Source organism: Polypterus senegalus, chromosome 2 (assembly GCF_016835505.1).
Source record: "Polypterus senegalus isolate Bchr_013 chromosome 2, ASM1683550v1, whole genome shotgun sequence".
NCBI classification, from domain to species: domain Eukaryota; kingdom Metazoa; phylum Chordata; class Cladistia; order Polypteriformes; family Polypteridae; genus Polypterus; species Polypterus senegalus.
This window is the reverse complement of record NC_053155.1, coordinates 286,985,507-287,011,708: the sequence shown is the minus strand read 5'-3', so window position 1 is coordinate 287,011,708 and position 26,202 is coordinate 286,985,507. Positions and strand designations below refer to the sequence as shown.

General features: G+C 35.8%; 1 protein-coding gene across 1 annotated transcript in view; it reads left to right on the top strand.

Moving 5' to 3' along the window:
* ubl3a (ubiquitin-like 3a) overlaps nucleotides 1-25,960 on the top strand; it is a 131,770-nt gene extending 105,810 nt beyond the window's left edge. Inside the window, exons 2-5 of the mRNA XM_039745720.1 lie at nucleotides 19,901-20,009; nucleotides 20,256-20,342; nucleotides 22,918-22,995; nucleotides 24,392-25,960. Coding sequence (XP_039601654.1) covers nucleotides 19,901-20,009; nucleotides 20,256-20,342; nucleotides 22,918-22,995; nucleotides 24,392-24,444 — 327 coding nt within the window. The 3' untranslated portion in view covers nucleotides 24,445-25,960. The remainder of the gene's footprint in view (nucleotides 1-19,900; nucleotides 20,010-20,255; nucleotides 20,343-22,917; nucleotides 22,996-24,391) is intronic.
* The last annotated feature ends 242 nt before the right edge of the window (nucleotides 25,961-26,202 follow it).

Genomic DNA, 26,202 nt, shown 5'->3' with positions numbered 1-26,202 from the left:
TGAGCTCTTCTGCACAGCGCTATACATGGTATCACAGCAGGAAGGCACCCGTCAACACATCTGATGTACTGACAAGAGACAACTTCCTGCTATGTGCGTAACACTACAAGCAGGCTTGCTATTGAGAATGACTGTGGGCGGCGAGGGGGGGTTCATCACTCGCCCACTACATGGTCACCTCCACTACAATATGCTGCCTGCAGCGTCCGCCCACCAAGAATGAACACGGTGCGGTCAAAGGCGGGTAGTGAATTGCCCAACCCCAATTCAACAGGCAGCCATCTGAGCACACTACCCCACCGCCCCGTTCACCCTCAGTGGCCTCTGTACAGCCACAACCTAGTCACTGCTTGCAGCATTACCAGCCGTGTGTGCTGGGCAGGCAGTGAAATGCCCCCCTCGGCTCCATCCAGCTTGTGTCCAGTCAGGAGCAGTAACTGCGGCGGCATAGTGGGCAAGCAGCGAACCATCATCCTGCACACGAGCAATAGCTGTGGCCCCGGTGACTATGGATCACGGGTCACTGCTTGTCGGTGGGAGCCGCCAGAGGGACACTACACTGCGCGAAATCGTCCCCCTCCAGCCACCTCTTGCAACATCCCCAGGCCAAAGATGACGGAGTGGCAGTTACCAAGGTGAATGCATCGCAGTTGCGTCCTCGTTTGTAAGTCATAGGTCGGATGTCCATAACCAGGGGACTGCCTGTAATTTCCTACTAGGATGGAGTGTTTGCTTCACTTGTGTGAGTAACATGACCAGAATTTCATTAAGTCATCTAATATAAGATTGATTAATTTGGTTCCCATTGATTTAGATTCTACTTACCTACTTGTTTTTCTATTGAAACCTGGGGTTTAATTATTTTTGACCAACAGTGATTCTTTTTTAATCCTGTTTTTCTTCTAAAAGCTTGATTTTTCTCAGATGAGAAAGACAGGTTCTGATTTAATAATGTCTTTATAGTAAATGTATAATTATAATTACCGTACTTACAGTATAATTGCAGAAGGGGCTCGCATACATTTAAAAAGCACTGTATATAATGTATAATATATTTTGGTGATTCATTCTTTTTTAAATTATGATTATCTCTCCATGTGTTTATTTTTGTTTATGCCACCCTTTAGAGTGAAAAGGCTTTATGGCACTTCAACAAAGACTATTTCTTCATGATTTAAAAAGACTGGCTAGTGTATGAATTAAGAAATAATTGATTACTTTCAACTATCTATATATATATAATATATATAATTCACTAAGGCAAGACACCCATGGAAAGCACGCCGGAAGGGGCGTGGATTCACTAAGCCGCCGACAAGTAAGACACCTATGGCGCACGCAGGAAGGAGCCACGCCGGAGGTGAATCGCCATATGCAGCGTGTAAAACGGTTTGCGAGGGGTATCCCATGGGATCCTTAAAACAATCCTTTACAACTGAGGTTAAAACACAATGAAGTAAGCAGTCTTTAAAAACCGAGTTTTTGGTTACGACGCACGACCGCGTGCACCATAGCAAACTGTTTTACACGCTACATACAGCAATTTTTATCCGCGACAAACATGCGTCTTCTTAGATGTTCCTGCAGGAACACGGAAAGTCTACATGAGTCATATTTGCATCTGGACTGTGCAAAGATGACAACGACTCAAGTGACGAGTTGGAGGTGGGCACATGAGCGATGGCGGTCCTCCAGTTTTCAGTCATGGACGATTGTTTGTTGATTCGTTCTGTGCATTGTTACAATGTTGCTTTTCTTGCTGATTTATTATATTACCGATTTTTCAAATGGTAATTTTCTCACTGTGCTTAGAAATCATTAAAAAACTGGCCTGATTATGCGGCGTATGGTATGCCGTGGGTTGGCTAGTTTGTTAGAAATTATAAGATGTGTATTTACAGGAATAAAAATTCCGTACATTCAGTTACTATAAATGTAGAAATAAGCAGTTCAGGGAAGAGGTTTTATCCTTTCATTGTATTTGGTTTTAATATTGTTGTGTTGCATCATATCTTTCATCAAAGCCACCAGTTTCCTCTGACATAGCAATGGAAAATTGATACATTTTAGATTTACTAATGTGTGTAATTTGTTTTGATGCATAAATACATGCAGGTTTGAAATAGCTTTTGACTTTATCCTTTTGCACTGGAAATTGGCTATAAGGTCTATACTGCTAAAACTGGAAGTGAAATAAAACCGTGTAATCAAAAAAATGTACTCTTACAAAAACTTTAATTGGAACATCTGTAACATCTGTGACATTATATATAGTTATGGATGTCACATAAAATGTAATTCTAATTACTAGTTTGGCACAGTTAAATTCAAATAAATTTCTTAGTGGCAAGTAGTGTCCCAAAAAATTGAAGAAAGTTGAAACAGGTAATATTTTTATTTAAAAAGTATGCCTCTAAATGGGCAACAATAAAGGAAAACTAAGAAGGGCTGGATCAATGAATGGACAGCAGAGCACCACATTGCTTTCTAGATGGATACTTAGTTGTAATGAAAATGTTATAAATCCATTCATGGATTCTTTTTCTGAACCCACAGTTTTGCAGGTTTTTTAAGTATGGTATAATCCCAACAAAAGTGGGTGTAAATCTGAAAGGGATGCCAGTTTAAATAAATATCTGCTCTCGTTTTTGAGATAAAGATTTTATATTCAGTGTCCACTCCATAAATATTATGCATAGTTTTTTACTGCCCCATTTGTATTACTAATTTATACAGTATCTCTTTTGAGTAATTATTCTAGTTACCTATCCTGAATAGCTTTTTATGTGGTGCTTTTATATTTACATTATTTAAAATTAGCATTAGTCCCAAAATGTCTTTATTCCTGCATAGAATAACCTACTGGAGCAAGCAGTGAGAAGGCTACAACTTTAGTTCGCACAAAGCTAATTTGTAAAATTGCCCTCTTAGTCTATTATTTGCTTAATAATAAATGGATTGATACATCAGTTTGCAGTTTTATTTTATTAACTAATTGCATTAGAGTCGCCTTTATTACTTCTTAGGGTTTTGAATATACAGACCGAATGTTTCAAGTATTTAGTACATTTCCTGCACAGACTAAGAACATCAGATTTCAATTTCCATCCATTGTTCCATATGACAGCATAATTAAAGTGTTAAGACTGTGGGAGTGTTCATGACTGGCACTGCCATCGACTCTTGTCCTTTCTAGGGCTGTTTCCTATCTTGTGCAAAAGAGTCAAAACATCAAACATTAATACAACATTGTAGTGAAAATCACGAATAAGCATTATTTCCACAAAAACCTAGTAGCAGCAAATCCCAACAGCTATAGTTAAGTTGAATCATACTGACAATGATAAAATAGTTTAGGTCTTAAACCTGTTTGAAAAAGTGATTGATAATAATAACTGATCATCTATAAATGTGTACCATTTGTGCAGCTTCTTCCAAACTTAAAGTCTACAGTCTATTTTCCCCAATCCTAAAATAATTACCACATAGAGATTCTGACAGCACCTGGGGATATAAACTATAGGAAGAAAAAGCACCATTACTGTCAATAAGGACTGGAGATTCTTTGTCACTCCAAAGATAGGTTAAAGATAGGTTAAAGGTTTTGTTATTTCATTTTATTGAATGGGAACATTTTGAGTCATCTGTATAGAACATTTATCAACTTTTTCCCTACTGTATCCCCCCTATTGTCTGGTATACCAGCAACAGACCCCACTTTATATGTGTAATGGGAGATAAAAGTGTAAGATGTAGGAAGATGTAGGTTTTTAAGTGAGTAAACTGTGGGGCCAAGACTTAAAACAATTTTATGGAGCTCATAAGTGAAAACTACTATTACTTATAATATTTAAACAGGAGTTTACTAGAAGGTTGGTAGAAGCAAAATTCAGGCACAAGTTCGCCACAAGTAGGCAATCAGCTAAATTATATTATAGTGTTAGGGATAGCTGGGGATGAGAGAGAAGCAGCATAGGTTGAACTGTGAATAAAGACAAGAATTTGAACAGCAAGTGAAAGAAGTAGAAATTTTAGAAGACACTGTAGACTAAGTTTAAAGCCAAGTTGGGAATTGGGCTTGTAAGATCTGTTTTTCTTTTGAATCCAAAGAAATTGAATTGGAATAACAATGTGCTTAGACAAAGTTTTGAAATTCTGGGATGGACATAGGCATGAAAATAAGACTTTTTTGAAAACTATGTAAATTTAAAACAAACCTTAACATTCTAATAGGCAAATAAAATAAGTGCAACTTCCTGATGACATCTTTACCAACTAATCCATCATATTGCAAATTGTATTAATATGGACCTTGCTTCAAGCCAAGCTATATACATAAATAATACAACTGCAACTTGCATTTATAATGCTATTTGCAGTATAGTAGGTCTGCAGCTAAAAAAAATATGGACAGTTTTTAAGTTCAGGTAGCCGTCTCCGTGGGCATGATTACACGACCGCAGGGAGTTGAAGAGGTAATTGGGGCAAGTTGCACCTGCACGTGCGGGTGCAATCATTTTCAATTGCTTCATCGGCTTCCTAAGGCGTGTGATTAAGGCACTGCGTCCATAGAGGATAGGGGGAAGGAAAAAAGAAAAGAGAGAACAGAAGGAGGTTAAAGATGAGAAAAGGCAGTCATGGGAGACAAACCATACACCAGGAAGGAGAAGGCAGCACAAGCTGGTGCTCCGTGAGGAAGCGCAGGCTGAGGCGCTCTGGTGGATGGTTCGCCCCACTGACTAAGCATGTAGAGTAGGGTGAGCGAGATGTAAGGCAATAATAATAATTAATTTTATTTATAAGGCACTTTAGATTAGTAGTAAATCTCAAAGTGCTACATAAAAATATTTAACAAAGACAAAACAAGATAAAAACAAAGATAAAACAATAAGTAGTGAAATTCTTAATATGCTTTCCTAAATAAAAAAGGCTTTAGCTGTTTTTTAAAACCGCCTGCAATCTGCTGTATTCTCAAGTTCTGTGGTAGGGCACTCCAGAGCCGTGGAGCAGCGACTGTAAAGGCCTCCAATGGATCCGAGGAGCGACTGAGTGAGCGTGAAGGAAGATGGGAGGTGTGCCGACCTTGGACAGTCTGGCTGCTCAGTGTGGTGGCAGCCAAACCAGGGTTCGGCAGAAAGGAGTTCATGCTGCAGAGGCTGTGCCGGCAACACCAGTGATGGGTGAGCCGGGGAGACAGAAGGTGATGGGCTGCGATTGGGTGAGGAGAGAGACTGCATTTTAACGGATTTATTTATTATGGATTTTATCCCCATGTTTTACTGGTTTTATGGATTTGCTTTTTATTTGGGTACTGTATTTTTTTTACACTGCACAATGGACACTTGGTTTTACTTTTGACTGTTTTTAATAAAAGCACTTGAGCACTTTCCACTATCCCCTGGCTTCAATGAGATTTTTCAGCTCATCTCGGTCATAACTATCAATGGTGTTGGTTCAACAGACTCCCATGTGGGAAGAGGGAGTCTGTAGGGGACCGGCATCGTCACACTATTACACAGTACCCAGGTACATTACACAGCATTCAAGTATAGGGGGAAAAAAGTGCTACTTGGCTTGCAGTATTATCCAGTACTATAGAAACAGCAGTCACACATTTTAAAATAATAATGGTTCACATCTGACCTTTTAAAACCAAGCACTAGAGGAATGACACACAGCTTTTAATACAAAGTATGAAAATGTAGTGTTTGATATGTGAGAGAGAGACAGAGAGAAGGCATAGGCAGTTCTGAAGATGCACCAATCCTTCATGCTGTCAGGGAATGAAAATACAGTGTTACATAAAATGCACCCCAACTAAGAAAAGGACAAAGACTGCTTCATGAAGGTAGCACATACTTTTAAAGAACACTTCATTTGGATTAAGAAGAATGAAATCAAAGTAGATGGACATTTCTACTCACTTAATCTGAAATGGAGCTTGCTTTTACTGTATGTACAATAATTAGAATTATTCTTGTTGTACATTTTCTCCTTCTTTTGAAATCTATTATTTCATAACTGTTTGCTGTGCAGATAAACATAAGTAATGATTAAAGTTTGAATATTATCTCACTTTGACTTGCCTTGTTTATTGATATCATCTACCCCAGTGATTAATGTAATAGAGAGCTGTGCTTGTTTGAATTATTTGCTACTGTATATGTTTGTTTCTTTTAAAGGTTGCAGTCAGGAAACCAAAAGATAAAGGTAACCTGGCAGGAGAACCTCCTGGACTTTGTTGGAGTCCTACATGTTTGCTTGGTGCAAGTTCTGCTTGTTATGCTCAATAAAGGTAGCTATCTGGGAAGCTCTGGCAGGAGCACAGCCCTAGAAGCAGTTTTTGGCCTTTGCTATGGCAATTTGAAAATGTAGCCCTTTCAGAGCTAGCATTTCAGGAATATGGTTCATGAGTGAATCGACTTCTGGCCCTTGCTAAAATCTTTAAAGCTGACATAGCCAGCCTCAGCCCTTGTTGTCTATGATAAAAAAATAAATAATTAGTGAATGTTAAAGAGTTAAGTATTGTGAGGGTGTATATACAGTGCATCCGGAAAGTATTCACAGCGCGTTGCCTTTTCCCCATTTTGTTATGTTACAGCCTTATTCCAAAATGGATTAAATTAATTTCTTTCCTCAGAATTATACACACAACACCCCATAATGACAACATGAGAAAAGTTTATTTGATGTTTTTGCAAATTTATTAAAAAATAAAAAAACTGAGAAATCACATGTACATAAGTATTCACAACCTTTGCTCAATACTTTGTCGATGCACCTTTGGCAGCAATTATAGCCTCAAATCTTTTTGAATATGATGCCACAAGCTTGGCACACCTATCCTTGGCCAGTTTCGCCCTTTCCTCTTTGCAGCACCTCTCAAGCTCCATGAGGTTGGATGGGAAACGTCGGTGCACAGCCATTTTAAGATCTCTCCAGAGATTTTCAATCAGTGTCAAGTCTGGGCTCTGGCTGGGCCACTCAAGGACATCCAGAGAGTTGTCCTGAAGCCACTCCTTTAATATCTTGGCTGTATGCTTAGGGTCGTTGTCCTGCTGAAAGATGAACCGTCACCCCAGTCTGAGGTCAAGAGCGCTCTGGAGCAGGTTTTCATCCAGGATGTCTCTGTACATTGCTGCAGTCATCTTTCCCTTTATCCTGACTAATCTCCCAGTTCCTGCTACTGAAAAACATCCCCACAGCATGATGCTGTCACCATCATGCTTCACTGTAGGGATGGTACTGGCCTGGTGATGAGCGGTGCCTGGTTTCCTCCAAACGTGACTCCTGGCATTCACACCAAAGAGTTCAATCTTTATCTCATCATTTGTTTCTCATGGTCTGAGAGTCCTTCAGGTGCCTTTTGGCAAACTCCAGATGGGCTGCCATGTGCCTTTTACTAAGGAGTGGCTTCCGTCTGGCCACTCTACCATACCGGCCTGATTGGTGGATTGCTGCAGAGATGGTTGTCCTTCTGAAATGTTCTCATCTCTCCACAGAGGACCTCTGGAGCTCTGACAGAGTGACCATCGGGTTCTTGGTCACCTCCCTGACTAAGGCCCTTCTCCCCCGATTGCTCAGTTTAGATGGCCGGCCAGCTCTAGGAAGAGTCCGGTGGTTTCGAACTTCCACTTACGAATGATGTAGGCCACTGTGCTCATTGGGACCTTCAAAGCAGCAGAAATTTTTCTGTAACCTTCCCCAGATTTGTGCCTCGAGACAATCCTGTCTCGGAGGTCTACAGACAATTCCTGTGACTTCATGCTTGGTTTGTGCTCTGACATGAACTGTCAATTGTGGGACCTTATATAGATAGGTGTGTGCCTTTCCAAATCATGTCCAATCAACTGAATTTACCACCGGTGGACTCCAATTAAGTTGCAGAAACATCTCAAGGATGATCAGGGAAACAGGATGCACTTGAGCTCAATTTTGAGCTTCATGGCAAAGGTTGTGAATACTTATGTACATGTGATTTCTCAGTTTTTTTATTTTTAATAAGTTTGCAAAAACCTCAAGTAAACTTTTTTCAGGTTGTCATTATGGGGTGTTGTGTGTAGAATTCTGAGGGATAAAATGAATGTAATCCATTTTGGAATAAGGCTGTAACATAACAAAATGTGGAAAAAGTGATGCACTAAGCAGAGAAGTAGTGTGTTAAAGAAGTTATGAAAAAGAAAAGGAAACATTTTAAAAATAACATAACATGATTGTCAACGTAATTGTTTTGTGACTGTTATGAGTGTTGCTGTCATCAAGATTTGATTATCATTATTTCTTTCAATCAGGTTCGTATTTGGAGGATGTGTTGTGTTCAAGTTACATTTCGTGTTTGTCAACCATTGTAAAGATAACAGGTTTCATTCATCGAAGTGTTCACTACCCTAATCGATACTCGTGAATCTAAGATGTTTAACAGGCATTCCCGGTATTAAGTTGTGGATTTGCCTGCGAATATTTAGTGGCAGCATGTCTATGAACTTAATTTAAACTTAAGCTTTACACCTTGCTTTCCTATTGATATGTCTACAAAGGCTTGTTCAGTTTCAGAGGGTTGTTCCTTTCTTATTGCATCAATAAACAGCTTGTCTTCTTCTTTATCTGAGATATCACACACTGCATGCACGGGTTTACCTTTCCCAGTCCTGCAAACTTTAGCGAAGTGGCTCAATATACCACATTTTTTACGCTGTCTTCCTTTAGCTGGACATTGACTTTTTCCACCGTGTCCTTTGTTTCCGCAGTAACTGCACTTATGAATATGCTTGTATGCATCACTCACTTCATATTCTTTTGCTGCCTTCTCAATTGTTTAATGCGTTTTTTGTTCAGCACTCTTTGGAGCTCTTGCTTGTTGTCTGCATACTGCGTTCACACTCAGTTCACGTGAGCCACTCGGAGTACATGCATTGAAGGTTCTCAGCTGTGCTTGTGCTATCTCATGCGATCTTGCGATGTCCACGGCTTTATTTAATGTTAGCTCTAACCTGGCCCTTAAAAGTTTCTCTCGCACTTTTGCTGAGCTTGTGCCAAACACTATTCTATCCCTGACCATCTCATCTTTGTTTGCATAAGCACAGCCCTTCACTTGCAATTTTAACTCCATTAGAAAGTGATCAGAAGTCTCGTTTATACCCTGCATCCTCTCAGTAAACTTGTATCTCGCGAATATCGTATTCGTCTTAGGTATGACAAATGCCAGCGGCAGCGTGTCTATGAACTTAATTTAAACTTAAGCTTTACACCTTGCTTTCCTATTCGTTTGCATAAGCACAGTCCTTAACCAGCAATTTTAACTCCATTACAGCAATTTTAACTCCCTTACAAAGTGATCAAAAGTCTCATTTACACCCTGCGTCTTCTCATTAAACTTGTATCTCGCGAATATCGTATTCGTTGTAAGCATGACAAACGCCACCGGCGGTGTGTCTATGAACTTAATTTAAACTTAAGGTTTACACCGTGCTTTTTTTCCGCAGTAGCTGGACTCATGAATATGCTTGTATGCGTCACTTGCTTCAAACTCTTTTGCTGCCTTCTCAATTGTGTAATGTGTTTTTTGAACAGGTTTCATTCATCGAAGTGATCACTACCCAAATCGGTACTCGTGAATCTAAGATGTGTAGGCATTCCCGGTATTAAGTTGTGGATTTGCCTGCGAATATTTAGCGGCAGCGTGTCTATGAACGTAATTTAAACTTAAGCTTTACACCTTGCTTTCCTATTGATATGTGTACAAAGGCTTGTTCAGCATCAGAGGGTTTTTGAAGTAGCTGCTCTTATGAATATGCTAAGCACAGTCCTTCACCCGCAAATATTTACCTTATATGGGCAGGCACTCAATTACGTGGTAGCCTGCCAAATTTCAGCCTTCCACCTATACGGGAAGTTGGAGAATTAGTGAGTCAGTGAGTAAGTCAGTCCAGTCCAGTCCAATCAGGGCTTTGCCTTTTAGTAGTATAGATATATGTGTGTGTATGTGTGTGTGTGTGTGTGTGTGTATGTGTATATATATACAGTATATATATATATATATATATAAGAGTAGAGTCTCGCTTATTCGACATAAACGTGCCGGCCGAACGTCGGATAAGCGAAAATGTTGGATAATGGCAGGTGTTTAGAAAAAACCTATTAAACGTCAAACTATGTTATAATTTTACACATTATGAACCTAATAATCATGTTTTACAACAAAACAACAAAATAAATTAACTGAAAAAATGAACTTAGTTACAGAATTGGCTGATGTTAAATACAGTCTGTACTGTACTTAAAAAGTTCAGCCCTGTGATGATTTAAAGACATTTTTGATCTTAGTCTACTTTTCTGACGAGTGCCGTTTCTTCGCTGTGAAGTCTTGCCATCTTTGCAGCATCATTATGTCAATTCGTGTAGCTGCTTCTTGTTGCTTAATGTAATTAATTGCTGTTTCTAGCCTTAACTCCGTCACTAATATAGTCAACATCCGTACGAGCTTATACTGTTTACTACAGCATTGTGACTGTGTGTGTGTGTGTTTGTGCTGTGACGTGCGAGTCCCCATCTTGCACCCGAAAACTCGGAGCTGAGTCTCAGTACTTTTAGCAACACCAGCTTTATTAAGCTTGAAACAGCAACAGCGAGGTTGTTTAATGTAGCAGGATCTTTCATTCTCCTATACACAGACACAGCAGTCAGGCAGGGTTGGGGGGAAAGTAATACTGAGCCCAGCGCATTTATAATGTCCCTTGTATCACCCATCAACGGTAGGCGCTTATAGCATGTCCACGATCTTTTCGGATTGGCTTTTACATCAAACTGCTACAGCGCTGGGAGACTGTGATTGCTTTGGGACGCTCTTCCGCATGTTGTCCCTTTGGGTGGAATCCCACAAGAGTTCAGAACCTCACTCACCCCAGCCATGATTCTTTTCAAAGGTAAAGTGCAGGTTAATTTGCTTTATGTATTTTTACTTTATATTTTTTATTAATCATTTTTATATGAATAGTTTTGGTTTGTGGAATGAATCATCTGAGTTTCCATTAATTCTTATGGGGAAATTCGAATTGATATACTGTATGAGTGCTTTGGACTGCATGCACATTTCCAGAACGAATTATGCTTGCATACCGAGGTTCCACTGTAATTAGCTGCAGCAGAGTCGGGAGCAACAAAAAATAGACTACGCTCACGCTCGCAACTTGCAGTTCTTGTTGCCAATTGATGCATATTTTTTTTTTGTTTGCATGTTTTTTTTTTTGCGGTTGGACGTCGAATAATACGGAATGTTGGATAAGTGAAGGTAGGATAAGTGAGACTCCACTGTATATGTGTGAATATATATATGTATGTGTGTGTGTGTGTATGTATATATATCTATATATACTGTGTGCACAATTATTAGGCAAGTTGTATTTTTTAATAAACCTTAATGTTTTACAAAGGAAATGTGCATGTGAACATTCTCAGGGGAATATATATGTGTACAATTATTAGGCAACTATTAGTTTCCATAATTATTACACAACTAAAGGAAAAACAAAGTTTTTCCCATGTCACTTGTTTATTTTCATCTGTTAAAGTGAGAATAATAAACAACTCAAAATTTACAAATAAACATTTCTGACATTTCGAAAAAACAACAGTGACCAATATAGCCACCCTTCTTTTCAATAACAGTCATAAACCTTCCATTCATGGAGTCTGTCAGTTTCTCGATCTGTTGACAATCAACATTTTGCGCAGCAGCAACCATAGCCTCCCAGACACTGTTCAGAGAGGTGTACTGTTTTCCTTTTCCTTAAATCTCCCATTTAAGAAGGGCCCACAAGTTCTCAATATATTTCAGGACATGTGAGGTAGGGGGTCCATGTCATTATTCTTTCATCTTTAAGGCCTTTAGTGGCTAGCCACGAAGTAGAGTACTTTGATGTATATGAGATGGAGCATTGTCCTGCATAAAAATCATGGTCATCTTGAAAAGATGCAGACTTTTTCTTGTATCACTAAAACTTGCAGTAGGTTTGGGAGTTGATTTTTAGTCTATCTTCAACCTGAAAACGTCCAACTAGCTCATTTTTAATATTACCAGCCCATACCAGTATCCCACCTCCACTTTGCTGACTGATGTCTGAGTCGAAAGTGGAGCTCTGTGCTCGTTACCAATCCAGCTACAGGCCCATCCATCTGGTCTGTCAAGAATCACTCACATCTCATCAGTCCATAAAACCTTTGAAAAACCTGTCTTCAGGTATTTCTTGGTCCAGTCTTTACATTTCAGCTTAGGTGCCTTGTTCAGTGGTGGTCGTGTTTCATCCTTCCTTACCTTGGTTATGTCTCTGAGCACTGAACACCTTGTACTTCTGGGCACTCCAGATAGGTTGCAGTTCTATCATATGGCAGCACGGGAGAATAATGGGTTCCTGGTAGCTTCACATTTGATTCTTCTCAAATCTTTGGCAGTTAATTTGCATCTTTTGTTCTCAACACGTTTCTTGCAACCCTGTTGACTATTTGCAACAAAATGTTTGATGGTTCTGTGATCACACCCCAAATAGTCTGAACTTTTCAGATTCAGTTAAATCTCTTTTTTGGCCCATTTTGCTTGAGGAGAACAAGCTGCCTAATAATTATGCACACCTTGATATAGGGTGGTGTTCTCCTTGGGCTACACCCTCACTCATTACACAAATGCACATCACCTGATATGCTTATATCCAATAAGCATTCAAATTTCTACAGCTTTGAGTTAGAATATATGCATAACAATGATGATATGGTCAAAATACTCACTTGCCTAATAATTTTGCACACAGTGTGTGTGTGTGTGTGTGTATGTGTATATATATATATTACACAGCTTCCTTCCATATCCACCAGCTGTAAATGTTACGGTTATTGACAACTGTAAATTAGCATGAGTGAGACAGTGTGGCTGCATTAGTGTGCTCACCGATAGATTGGCATCTTGTTTAGAACTGGTTCCTGACTTGCATTAGACTTTATCCTTAGTATATTTGTTCATTTTCAGTACTCATTTTTGGACCAGTAAGTGATTGTGGATTACAATTGAAGATGGCACTCTGGGTTTTTCTTAAAGGCTGCGATTTATTTAATTAGAGTACACTACAGCAAACAAATAAAATTTACAAAAAGTTAAACAGGTTGCACTTTAGGCCAAAAATCAAACTCTTGCCTCTAATGCAGAATGTCTGAAATTCTTTTAGTTATTAGTATTTATTTTTATTTTTTTAAATCTACAAACAAGCCTAAATACTATAAAAACAAGTTGTTTGTGTGTAAACTGTAACAGTTGGACATCTTTCTCCACTACAGTAATTTGGAAAATAAATGTACTTTATCACAAACTTATTGCATAAAAAACCTTTATTATTAAACCGTATTTGTTGATTGGCAAAATTCACCTATGTGTATTTTGTAGAGAATATGCTGTTTTTTTGCTGCTGACCTTGTTTGCTGAATATTGTAGTGGAAGATTATGTGCGGCATGCTTAGATGAACATTTAATTTCCAGTTCACCACGATACTATGTGAGGCCAGTGTGACATCACAGAGCTATAGCAGCCATGCCCAGATTTTTCACACACTTATACTATAAGATCAGTACCCAATCTCATTAGCACATGTGTCATGTCATGACCTGATCCCTACTTTAGCTGGATTTGCACTGCTCATTTGTGTGTAAAAAAAAAAAAAAAAAAAAAGAAAGAAAGAAATAAACTTACACAATTTTGATTAGAGGGCTGTATTAGTTGACTATAATAAGAATATTATGACTACTTCCACTAAATATATAACACAATCCCTATAAAGTCACTCACTCTCTGCTGTAAACTGCATGCAGAATGGAAACCTGGATGTAGTACAGATCCAAAACCTTTGACAAATTTTGAAAATCAACACTAATCAAGACATATACATAAGCAATATTATTAATACATTTTTTTCCCCTAGACAAGCTAATTTACCTATATTACATTGACAGAATGCAAACTTGTCATCTAAAAGGAAGACCACTTTCTTACAGTATTCTTAGCACTACATTAAATAGCAGGAGTTATTAACTGCACCCCTGACTTTAAGACAATTCAGTTTAATGAATTCCTAAAACTTATAAAAGCTATGCTTGTGTAATTTCACCAGCAATGGTATGTTTGATTTTTAAAGAGCAGACCACTGGTGATAAATGAAATGGAACAATGGAGCCCCCAAAGTCATTCACTCTTTCCTTACGACTTAAAAATGAAAATCATTTCCAGTCACATTATCAAATATATCAGTGGTACTTTAGTAACTGGGCCAAGCATACTGTAGTAAGACTGCTTGCAATGATACACAGTTTTTCATTCTGTAAATGGGCACTGGGGAGCTAGAGTCTATCCTGGCAGCACTGGCGTAAGAAAGTAAACCAGCCTGGACAGGACCTCAGTCCATTGCATGGCATACTTATACAGTGCCAATTTGAAATCCTTTATTTACTAAAATGCCTTTGAAGATTTAAGTGGAAACTACACCATATGGACATCACCTGGTCACAAGATTTAAATCCATAGTGCTGGATTTATGAATGCATAATGTTGCCAAAAGTAAATACAACCCCTAGAAAAGCATGTGAAACTAAATGCCTAAAATTGTGACAGGCAGTTTGGTGTAGTGGTTAAGGGCTTTGAACTTCAAACCCTAAGGCTATGGGTTCAAATCCTGATAACTGACACTGTGTGACCATAAGCAAGTCACTTGACCTGCATGTGCTCCAGTTGGGAAAATAAATGTAACTAATTGTATCATAAATGTTGTAAGTCATGTTGGATAAAGTCATCTGCCAAATTAGTAAAGGTAACATAGAATTATAAGTCTGTGTTTAAAAAGAAACTATCTCAATTACCACACTTTTAACATCTGCCACAACTTAAGTAAAAAAGTGCAATCTACCCATTGATTGATTAATTAAATACTTAATTATCCAAATTTTTTAAAAAAATGCAAAGACTGACACCATGGTCTTCTCTTTCAATCACAAAATAAAGCACTTCAAAGGGTTTTAGACCAGGGAGTTAAAATAATCAATATTTCAATCCACGGTATCACGTAATAGTCTGCTGAAGATGAATAGTTGATATTTGTGGCCTAATGCTAAACTCATTTAATCATGTACAGCAGGTTGCCTTAGACATGTATTGGATTGTTTAATGGCCAGACACTTGTTTGACTATAAGTGAAATGTTTTTTGAAGAAAGTAAAATTTTTATCTTGATATCTGCTGAATTTCAAAGTAGCTTTAAAAAAATGTAGTTTTGTGGTATTTTATTAAGGTGTTTTATTGTATCATCTTAGGGATCACCTGCATGCTCACAATATTTCCTACTTTATGGACATTGCCAGGGCCCTTTTGAAGTCAACTTACTACGATACATACTGTAAATGTATTATACATTTTAGATACATGAAATGTATTCTAATTTTTAATTTAGGTAAATGCAGTGATCAGATGATATTTCCAGGATATAGTAATAGGGCACAGTTGACATATGCTGATGCTATGTCACTATTATTATTATTATTATTGAGGACAGTGGTTTTTCCACCACAATGCTCACATGAGTGTGTCTTTGAATGAGGATCAAAGAGGTAGGCTAAGTCTGCCCTATCTACTAGCGCACAGTGCCTGCATTTTCTAAATACATATAAATCCAATTATTATTTGAATTATATATCACAGGGCTGCTTATTGAGTTACATCTAATTTCCAGCAGCATTTGCCTGTCTTAACAATCTACATTCAGCCAAGTACCAATAAATTTAAAAGATATATGCTGGAAAATCAATAGACAGGTTTAAAGCAATTGGAATATGGAAATGCCCCATATGCTACAGAAATTTCTTTCCTCTAAAGTTCCTTGTTGTGTGTAAGAAATGAACTGTAGTGAGTTCATATTGTGATTATTATTTGCATATAAAACTAAATAGTACACCATCTTTAACAATGCAGTCAAAATGCATTAGCAAATGTTATATGTTACATATTTCTGGGATATGTACATCAGTGAAGGGAATGATTATTAAGTTTAGGTTTGAAACATTCCATCCAATTCCATTTGTTCATTTAAGAGTTGTGGGTGACAAAGTTGGACTCCGTGGCAAGGCAAAAACCAATGCTGGATGGGATACCAGACTGTCTCACAGCAAACATACATTCTTGATTCAGGAGAAGAAAAAAAATACAGATAACAAAATGACAAAAAAAATGCACATATACAGTATCTGGTCAAGTGTTTTAACTCATCATTGTGCTATATAGCATTTAATAGTAAATTGTTAAACTATATAAATTGCTAAAAAAAAATTTGTTCATAATACAGTATGTTTCTCTCTTAACAGATGTCTATCAAATAATTTTTTATTCACTTTAATAGAGTGCTTGGTGCTAAATAGTTTTTCACTTGGTAATATTGTTATTCTGGTAATATATACATTATACAATATACTTCATCCAGGGTAAGTCCTGGATCGAAAGAAAAATGTGCTGTGTATAAGAACCCACTGGCGATACAGTCATCTAGAAACCTTTGAGGGCACAGGAGGCATATTTGTTATAGGTTATGTTATTTCACTGCACATAGATTAAATAATAATAGATCCTGAACATTGGCCAGTATCATGGCACAGAAGCTTTTGCTGCCACCTGACAGTAGCAATATACAAGTTACATTTCCACCTACACACCATTCTCTGTATGGAGTTTGCCTGTCCTTCAATGTTCACATAGATTTCTTCACAGACTCAAATTTATCAGTCAAAAGTCATGATTAATGACTGAGTGTAAATTACTCTGGTGTGATCAAATATGTGCATGAACGTTAAGTGTGAGCTGTAGTAAAGTGGAACATCTAAGGTTAATGCTTGTTTGGCACACAATGCTGCCAAATGTTTGTTTTGGCGTTTGTGACTCTTTGAAAATGAATGGACTAGAAAATGATGTTCCCTGGGTTTGAATTAGATCACTTAACTATCTGCATAATTATTGTTTTCAGACTATATGCGTGAAGCATACTCTGAATATTATTTTTAATGTCCTGTACCTAACTGATGCATGTATGATTGTATTGCTTCATCTGTGCTTTTCAGATTGGTGTAAAGTACATTAACTTTTAGAAAAATTCTTTCCCAGTTTTTTTTTTTTTTTCTTTATACAAGTACATAGTTTAAAGAACAGCTTTTCGTTTCAGTTTATAAATAATGGGTATTGTCCCCATCTTTGAACAACACTTAGCAATATCACATAGAAAGGATTTTGTCTTGTACTTCCCTCCAGCCATCTGTTTTTGAATTTAGTGATCATTTTCTTTGTGTCTCTCCAACTTTATGCAGCATGTATGAACCAGAATGACGTTGAGGAGTGTAAGTCAGTATTCTTAGTAACAGTCGTCTTGCTTTTATTATATCATCAGAAAACATCATCCTCAAGGAATGATGACTCTTAGAAATGCCTGGGCAAAATTATAACCTGCAGTCCAGGAGCTACAAACACCTATCAAACCCTGCGCAAACTACACCACGGGGCTGAATAATAATGGCTGCTACATTTTTAGAGACTATATAACAGAAGAGATTTTTTCTGTTGTATTCTTTTGTTAAATCTTACTTTTTATTTCTTCTTCTGTCTAGCCTAACCCCATCAAAACAACAGAACACGGTTCCACTGAATTTACCATAAAAGTTAAAAAAAAAAAAAAAGAGTCTTTTAGATTGTAATAACTGTTTTTCATATTTAGTGACATTCTCCAGATTTCATCTAGAAGAATTTTTGATACAAAACTTTGTTTTGGCTTTTCTATTCTGTGGATTGTTAGTACACGTCCCCAATATATTTAATTATTGTATTTTCAAACATGTAATTATTGACTCCTTGTTGTCATGCTAATACTTTATTTACAAAAGCAGATGCTGTGCAGTTCTGCCTGAGGCCTACAGCTGTACATGATGTAAGCTTATGCCTTTACAGTAGTAAGTCATTTGCTAAGTCAAAAGACTCAAGTAATACATTTTTATTTCATGCCCATTCTCATGACCTTTTTTTATTTTTATATATTTTTTTTATTCTTCCCCATGTTAATTTATTTTGCACAAATCAAACCATCCCCTTAATGTGGGTACGGGATTCAGCAGTGCTCGTCTTCAATAATGGACATCAACACATTGAAATTATATTGTATTTATAGAGCATTGATCTACTCCTTCACGTAAATGTTTGGTTTATACAGTACTACTTACTCAAAACTGAAAATACAAAGAGTCGAAACTACATAAAGATAGGCTCTGTCGATCATTCTACTTTAAAGTGCCTTCATACTGTCTTTTTACATACATACTTTTTTTTTTACTTTTTGTTTTCCTTTTACTGAAGGGCAATGTTGATTCATTTTACATATTTAAATTTACTTATTTGGCTGACACCTTTATCCAAGATGACAACGTTTATGATACTTGGTTACTTTTGTTTTGGTTTTCCAATTGGAGCACAGGTAGTGAATTGCTCATGGTCACACAGTGTTAGTAGCGGGATTTAGACCCCACAACCTCAAGTCCAAAGCCTTAACCACTATACCACATTGCCTGGCTATTGTTGAAATGTAAACTTATGATTTTAAAGTCTGACAATAAACAGCCAGTGTTTTATATAGTATGTTTAATGGACACACAGTCAAAAGGTACTTTTAAGAGAATGCAACCCTCAGCAACTAAATACAGTAGTAGGTGCATTGGTTTTTGAAATCAGTGCCTTCATGTGTTTTGAGAATATATTCCAGAAAAGAACTTTGGAAAGCATTTGACAAAAATCAACTACCTTGTTTTAAGAACACAGCTTCCTGTTTTACAACAGACATCTTTACTTATTTGCTGTATCTACACTTTTCCATTGCATAGCCTTGAAGAACTGGAGCAAATTCCAGTAGAATCATATCTGACAAAACACCGTTCATAATTAAAAAAATAAATTATTGAAAAAATATTGCAATTAGCAAATTTCTTAGAAATTCATATTCTTTGCTTAAAAGGTAAAATTATTTTCTTTCTCTCTGTTTACTTGAATACACTTCTATGTGATCATAAAAATAGTTTTTTTCTGTGTACTATTCAATAAGTTACTTGTGCAGGTATAGTTGTCTTTAATTTCACTTACTGTATATCCAGTGAAAAAGCTGCACACAATTTTAGAATAAAGATTATTTGACATAGATGTATATGTGAATATGTTATTTTGTTTTTGATTTTCCATTATTATAATTACATAGAATATTATTATAAGTTTACTTATTTAAAAAGTCAATGGAATTGTATTTTTGTACGTCATCTATTTTTAACGTAATAACACTTATTGGAATAGTGAGATTTAAAGTAGTATTTTTATCTGTTCTGTTTTACACAGTATCTTTATATATTTAATTAACAATAACATACACTACTGTTCATTTTAGCATAAATATCCTGAAAATACTTTGTTGTGAGCTTTATCGTGATTAGATTAGGAAATTAACATATATTTCTCATTATATAACTCGACCAACATTGTTATTACTTAGTGTTATTTCCTATAACTACTAGCTACAGTCTCATCATGGGTTTATGGCCGTGTAATGAAAATAAATTCAATCAGGTAGGTCTCTGTAAGATCATGAATGACTTGCTTAATCTAATACTTCTAATAATGCATATGTAAACAAAAATGGCAGAGTATCAACATCTGCAAAGAGCTTTGAAATAATATTCAGCATGACTGATACAAAATATGAATTGTTTTTATGTCAGCAGGAATACTTACTAGCCTATATTTAAAGCCAAATAAAATAGCATTAACTTGCAGAACTAAACGCTTTATGTATATTTTGTTTTTCAGATTAATTTACGACTAATTTTGGTGAGTGGAAAAACAAAAGAATTCTTATTTTCTCCGAATGATTCTGCAGCAGACATTGCAAAGCATGTTTATGACAACTGGCCAATGGGTAAGATTGAATTTTTTCTTATTATTATTTTAGAATTTTTCTTTAAATATATTTTTCATCTGATCTGCATTTTAAAATGTTTGGCATTATTAATTCATACAAAATACAACTTTCAATCACAATTTTAGTGTTTTTATAATAAAATATTGTTTTTAGAGGATACTAAAAGTAAACATTTCCAAAAACCTTCTACTAGAATGGTATATATCAAATAGTGGTTTAAAATGTGCTATTTTTTTATTGTAGATTGGGAAGAAGAACAAGTCAGCAGCCCAAATATTTTGCGGCTTATCTATCAAGGCAGATTTCTTCATGGAAATGTGACATTAGGAGGTAAATAATTTCCGCTTCGTTTCTTTTTCTGTGTGTGTGTCATTGGTGCTTAGAGTACATAATGCATAAAATGTTAACCCGCCAAAAATCAAAATGTAATATCAGTTTACAAAATACAAATAAAGTTCAGCTACTGCAGTAGCATTCTTTTGCACTCTAAATTGTATTATTGCAGTTTTGTTTGAAAGAGGATGAAAATGAGTTGGAATAGGAGTTTTAGCCTTGTTACCTGACAGGGTACTTAACCTTGTCGAAGTTGTCATGTCTTTTAATTTTTACTATCTATTTCTGTTACTATATTTTTAATAGGGAATAGAGCATGCATTTATTTTGCTACACAAAAAGACAATTATTATCACTTTTGTTTAAGTCAGTTACAAGATGACAAACTCCATTAGCACTAATCATTTTCAGTAAAGTTGCCTCATTACTGAAGTACTTCAGAACATTTTACGGCTTCAACCTCATATGTTTTAAGAAGTTTATTTGCATGAGAAAAATGTATGCCCATTTATTGTAAAGAACACATAAAACCTTAAAGTACATTCATTGTGTTTGTGCAGAGTGATTAGTCATTTTATTCCTTCAGGAAGACGCCATAGTATCAGATATTTCATTCTACTTTTATGGTTCTACATTCTGGACAGATCCAATTCTTTTAAAATGTTTTTCAGATTGTATTGTTATGTAAATTTGTGTTTAATTAAACTATTACTGATCAGTTGACTCCAGTTATCTTTGGCATTTAGTGTGACAACAATTTTTGTTGTTAAAGTGATCCTATTCATGGAGTCAGGGACTAATTTGCCTTATTTTACAGCAAATGTTTGCTGTCCAGGTTGGCAGAGTAAACTTTTTGTTACTGAGTAGATAACTTAATATGAAAAGATGTTGTAGAAACAATATTTTACAGTTCAGTTAACTTTTGTCTTTTTCTGCATTTTCCTTTTGCAAATTAAAGTACAATGAGGAAATTGAAAGTGCAGTTCATGTATAGAAATTTCAGGGCTACAGTAGAAGAGTCAGTGTTTAATGATATATGAGAATTTACAGTGCAGTAAAGTTCATGTTACTATTGGGTCAGAGCAATTATACACATTTTCTGGTACTGTTAATATTTGTAAAGTAGAAAGCCATTCAGTATTTAGAGCCATAAGAACAGCTCTGTTAAAAAGTAGACTAATCGAGTAGTAAAAAGATCTATATGCTTAATCTCAGCTACTCCCAGATGAGAAATTTAAAAAGCATTAATCTAGGAATCTAAGCAAAATTTAGGAATATAAAAGAAATCAATGCAGTAATTGTATTTAAAAGTGCCTTTCAATTCCTCACTACACAAATTTTGAAAACAATTGCAGCACTGACATAGAAACCATGCAGGTGAGAAGAAAATATCTTCTAACAACCTTGTAAATAAGTAATAGTTATAAATTGGGGCCATGCACATACTTTAAACAACTTTAACATATTAACACAAAAAATATCAAAACTCAGATGTTCTAAAATGGACACAAATTGGAAAATGTGGCCAATATTTAGCAAATGAATAGTAGATATCGTCAGTCAGTCATTTTCCAACTTGCTATATCCTAACACAGGGTCACGGGGTCTGCTGGAGCCAATCCCAGTCAACACAGCCTGCAAGGCAGTAACAAATCCCGGGTAGGGCACTAGCCTACTACAGGGCACCTGTACACCCCACACACCAAGCACACACTAGGGACAATTTAGGATCATCAATGCACCTAACCAGCATGTCTTTGGACTGTGGGAGGAAACTGGCGCACCCAGAGGAAACCCACGCAGACATGGAGAGAACATGCACACTCCACGCAGGGAGGACCCGGGAAGTGAACCCAAGTCTCCTTACTGTGAGGCACCAGCGCTACCACTGTGCCATCGTGCCGCCCATATTGTATATTATTATCATTTTTCAAATTTACTATTCATTGACTAGGGTAGGTGACAGTTTTAGTGATGGATATTTTGCTTAGAGGTTGTCATTTAAAGTCCAGCCAGACAACCTTTGTGTTTGGAATTTTTATGCTCTTTACTGTACATTTGCAGAAGAAGCTAAATCTGTGTACTAAATACATAAACCCCAAGTTATACATTTTATGTTTGTGTTTGCAGTTGCTGTTAATAGCAGTTTCTCAGCTCATTTTGCTCAAAATATTGCATGGTTATTGTTAATAAATGTCTAGGAGGCTTACCTTCCATTTACTTCAGTTATTCAGTTTTTTTACTCATTTACTATCTGGTTTATTTGTAACTAAGATGCTTTGCTCAAATTCTAAAGTAGCGTAGTCAAAGCATTCTTGTGGTCTGTTAGAATTCAACATGTACGAATTAAGTAGACCTCAGCTCCCATCCATTCTTTTTCCGGATCACAGGACTTTTGGATTATAGTATATCTCCCCTTAATTTATCATAGTAATTTATAGTTAAGAGAGATAGACTTTTAAATATTAAAAAAGAGTCCAACTGACCATTTTGGACAGATTAAGTTAGAACAGATTTTCAGCAACTCTGCAGGAGTTTCGAAGTAATATCATGATTGTCTTTGTTTTTACAGCATTAAAACTACCCCTTGGCAAAACTACAGTGATGCACTTAGTTGCAAGAGAGACATTGCCAGAGCCAAATTCACAAGGTAATTTTTCTCAATACTTTATTGAATCTGTAGGCTGTACTGTGTTAATGTCTAAAAATAGTTCATTTGCAAGTAAAGCAAATTTAAGAGTTCACAGTTCACCAATAAATCATATATTTATTCCTTTCATAAACTACTACAAAATAATAATTGGAATTGTATCCCTGGAAAAACTTGATGCCTTTTGTTTCTTCTCCCTCTTTAAGCATATTCACTTCTGACATCAGCACTTTAAATAGCTGCCTTGAACCAAATGTTTAAACTAAAATATGGTCATTTTGTACACACAGTTTCTTACAGACACGTGCAAATTAAAACTTTTCAACTAAAAATAGAACGATAACATGTGTAACTCAACTATAACTGATTGTAAAATTGGTTACTGTAAAGAATTAGTTTATTCTAGTGGTGTATATGCTTTTTGCTATGCCTTTATTCCATGACATGATGAAAGCTATTAACACTTACAAAATTACACGTTGAAGGAAATTGTGCCAGAATGTGCCCATTTTATATATGGTATATACTTAATGTGTTGCTGGGCAATCTTAACCTTGAAAGTTAAATATGGTGGTACTTATGTTTTCTGTTTTTTTCCTTTATGCAGTCTTAGTTGTCCTGGGTGTGAATGTTTTTTACCCCAAGCTGAACATTATTGCTCAGTCAAACTGTGAAATAAAATATTCAGTGAAACTATTTAGTGAAACAAAATCTGTTAATAAAAATGTTAATTTTAAAATTAAGAGTAATAAAACGTCAACTTCAGATTTGCAATTTGTAGCTGCCACTTTGAAATCGGGCTATGATACACTCCCAAATGGCATGTACTTTCATTACTTCTGTAAGATCCATTTTGCTCTTAAATAACAAAAGTACACCACAGGTACAGTGAAACCTTTCATTCTAGACCATGTGTGACAAAGCATTCTTCTGTAATGTCCATATTCTCTGCAAGATAGTTTTTATAATACTTTCATTGCATACATGGCATAAATTCTGAATTTCCCCTTGGGATTAATAAAATTTGTCTAATGTAATCTAACCTACTCTAATGTAATCACATACTTTAAATGGAAGTTAACATGAGCAAAAACATTTCAGTTATATGATTCAGTAAGCAGCAGTGCCACCTTGTGGCATAAGTGGCAATTCAAATGGCAGCAAGAGGCTAGGAATTTCTGAAACAATGAAAACATTTTTTGAGGAAGAAGATAAAAAAGAGCAAAATATCAAGATTTTATGCTTGTAATTTTACAGAAATGGCTATTCTCATTAAAAACTCATTTTAATTTGCTACAGGGCATCTGACTGTTTTTAATAGCTCATAGGTAAAACAGTAATTTTACATTCAAAATGTAACTGTTGCCTCACACTGTTTCTGCTTGCCTACTTACAGGTCAGAGGAACCGTGAAAAGACCGGGGAAAGTAATTGCTGTGTGATTCTGTAAAAGAAAATCAAGTCACATCTGTTAAATGTGACATTATCTAGTTTTTGTCTTTCATGCTGCTGGAATAAACATAAACAACTTTGCTTTGAGGACAACAGAAGCAGTCTGCCTGTTTAAAAAAAAAAATGAAACCAGAACTGGATGATTACACAGTGTCATACTGCAAATATCATTTTTGTTTCTTACCTGCTTTTTTAAGTCTGTTTACTTCTGCTAATCTCACAAACTAATTTGTATGGATGTTTGTAACATTTTGTTTGACTTGTAATGCAGTAAGAGTTTGCACATGACAAGATGGTTTTGCGTATTACACGATGGATTCCTTCTGTATGCCCCATTGCTTTAATAAATTAGCTAGGAAGGAATGCAACTTTCATCCCATAATTTAAAACTTGAAGAACATTTAATTGCGAATGTGAAATTGTATTATTTCCATTTTTATGGAGACCTTAATACAGTATATTAGAGGTGGAAGTTATTGAAATTGTTAATTCCTGTTTTCCAAATAACTCGATATATTTAACCACTAAATTTAAAATTTGTAATGTGCCAGAACACGCTTATTTTGAGTGGTTAAATCAGTGTATTGTATACACTGAATTATACAACAATTCTGTGATTATTGCAATCTTTGCAGTTCCTAGCCTTAATAAAGATAAAGCAGGTGACAGTAACCGTCTGAAACACTTTACATGTTTGGTAAAGTGGTGGCCCATTTTATGTTAAGGTTATCATTTACATTTGTCTGCACATTGTTGGTCAGTGTTGTGTCTAATAATCTTTAATGATTTCAAGTTACTTGTTAACAGAGCATCTATGTTTGACACCCATGTTTCTCTTTCTTCATGTAACCTGTCGGTGTTTGCGGCTGGAACTTGATGGTAAATTGGAATACTGTATCAATCATCTTTTATTTCCTGTTGATTTTGTCTGATTTGTTACTTTACAATGATATAGGCTTACAGAAAAGAAAATTTGCACAGCACTGAAGCATGAGCTACTTTCATCTAAACCTGTAAAAAAAATTAATAGTTTTTATATTTTTTCAGTAGGAAGTGTTCTTCCTAACTGGGGTTACATATGTGTAGAATATATTTAATATGAATCTTATAGTACATGAAGATAGATCTTATTGATATACATCAGTGTGTAGTATAGAATAATAACCTGTATAAATAACTTATTACTTATTAGCAGTTGAAGCAGTCACGGGTTGACAATGTTTATTAAATTTAATACAAGCAACCATTAACGCTGAATCAACTTAAAATTAATATATGTATTTTTTTTCCCTATTCCTCATAATTTACTGTAATTTTTTTCTTTGTTTATCTGTGGTCTTTGCTTTAATTAAATGCTTTATAATGCAGTAAGTCTTACAGAATATTCATATTGATCAGGAATAAATTTGTATAAAGCAAAAGTTTTAAAACTGTAAATAGCACTAAACATTTTCTTTCAGCAACCTGTACCAATAGATTACTTCTGTAAACTAAATAAAGAATATTGCAGTGCTTTTCAGGAGTCTTATTCATGTTACTAAACCTTGAAATGCATCATTCAATTGTGAATGCAGAAATCAAGTGACGTAATTAAGTAAGTAAATGCTTGGTTATAAGTTCAAAGTATTTTCAACTAACTTAAATAGAGTAGGGAAATGTACATGTTATTTTTACATACTCATGGCATTGGTATTTTATATGATTATATATATTATGCAGGTAGTTGTTGACTTTTTTTATCGTAATTCTTAGTGCA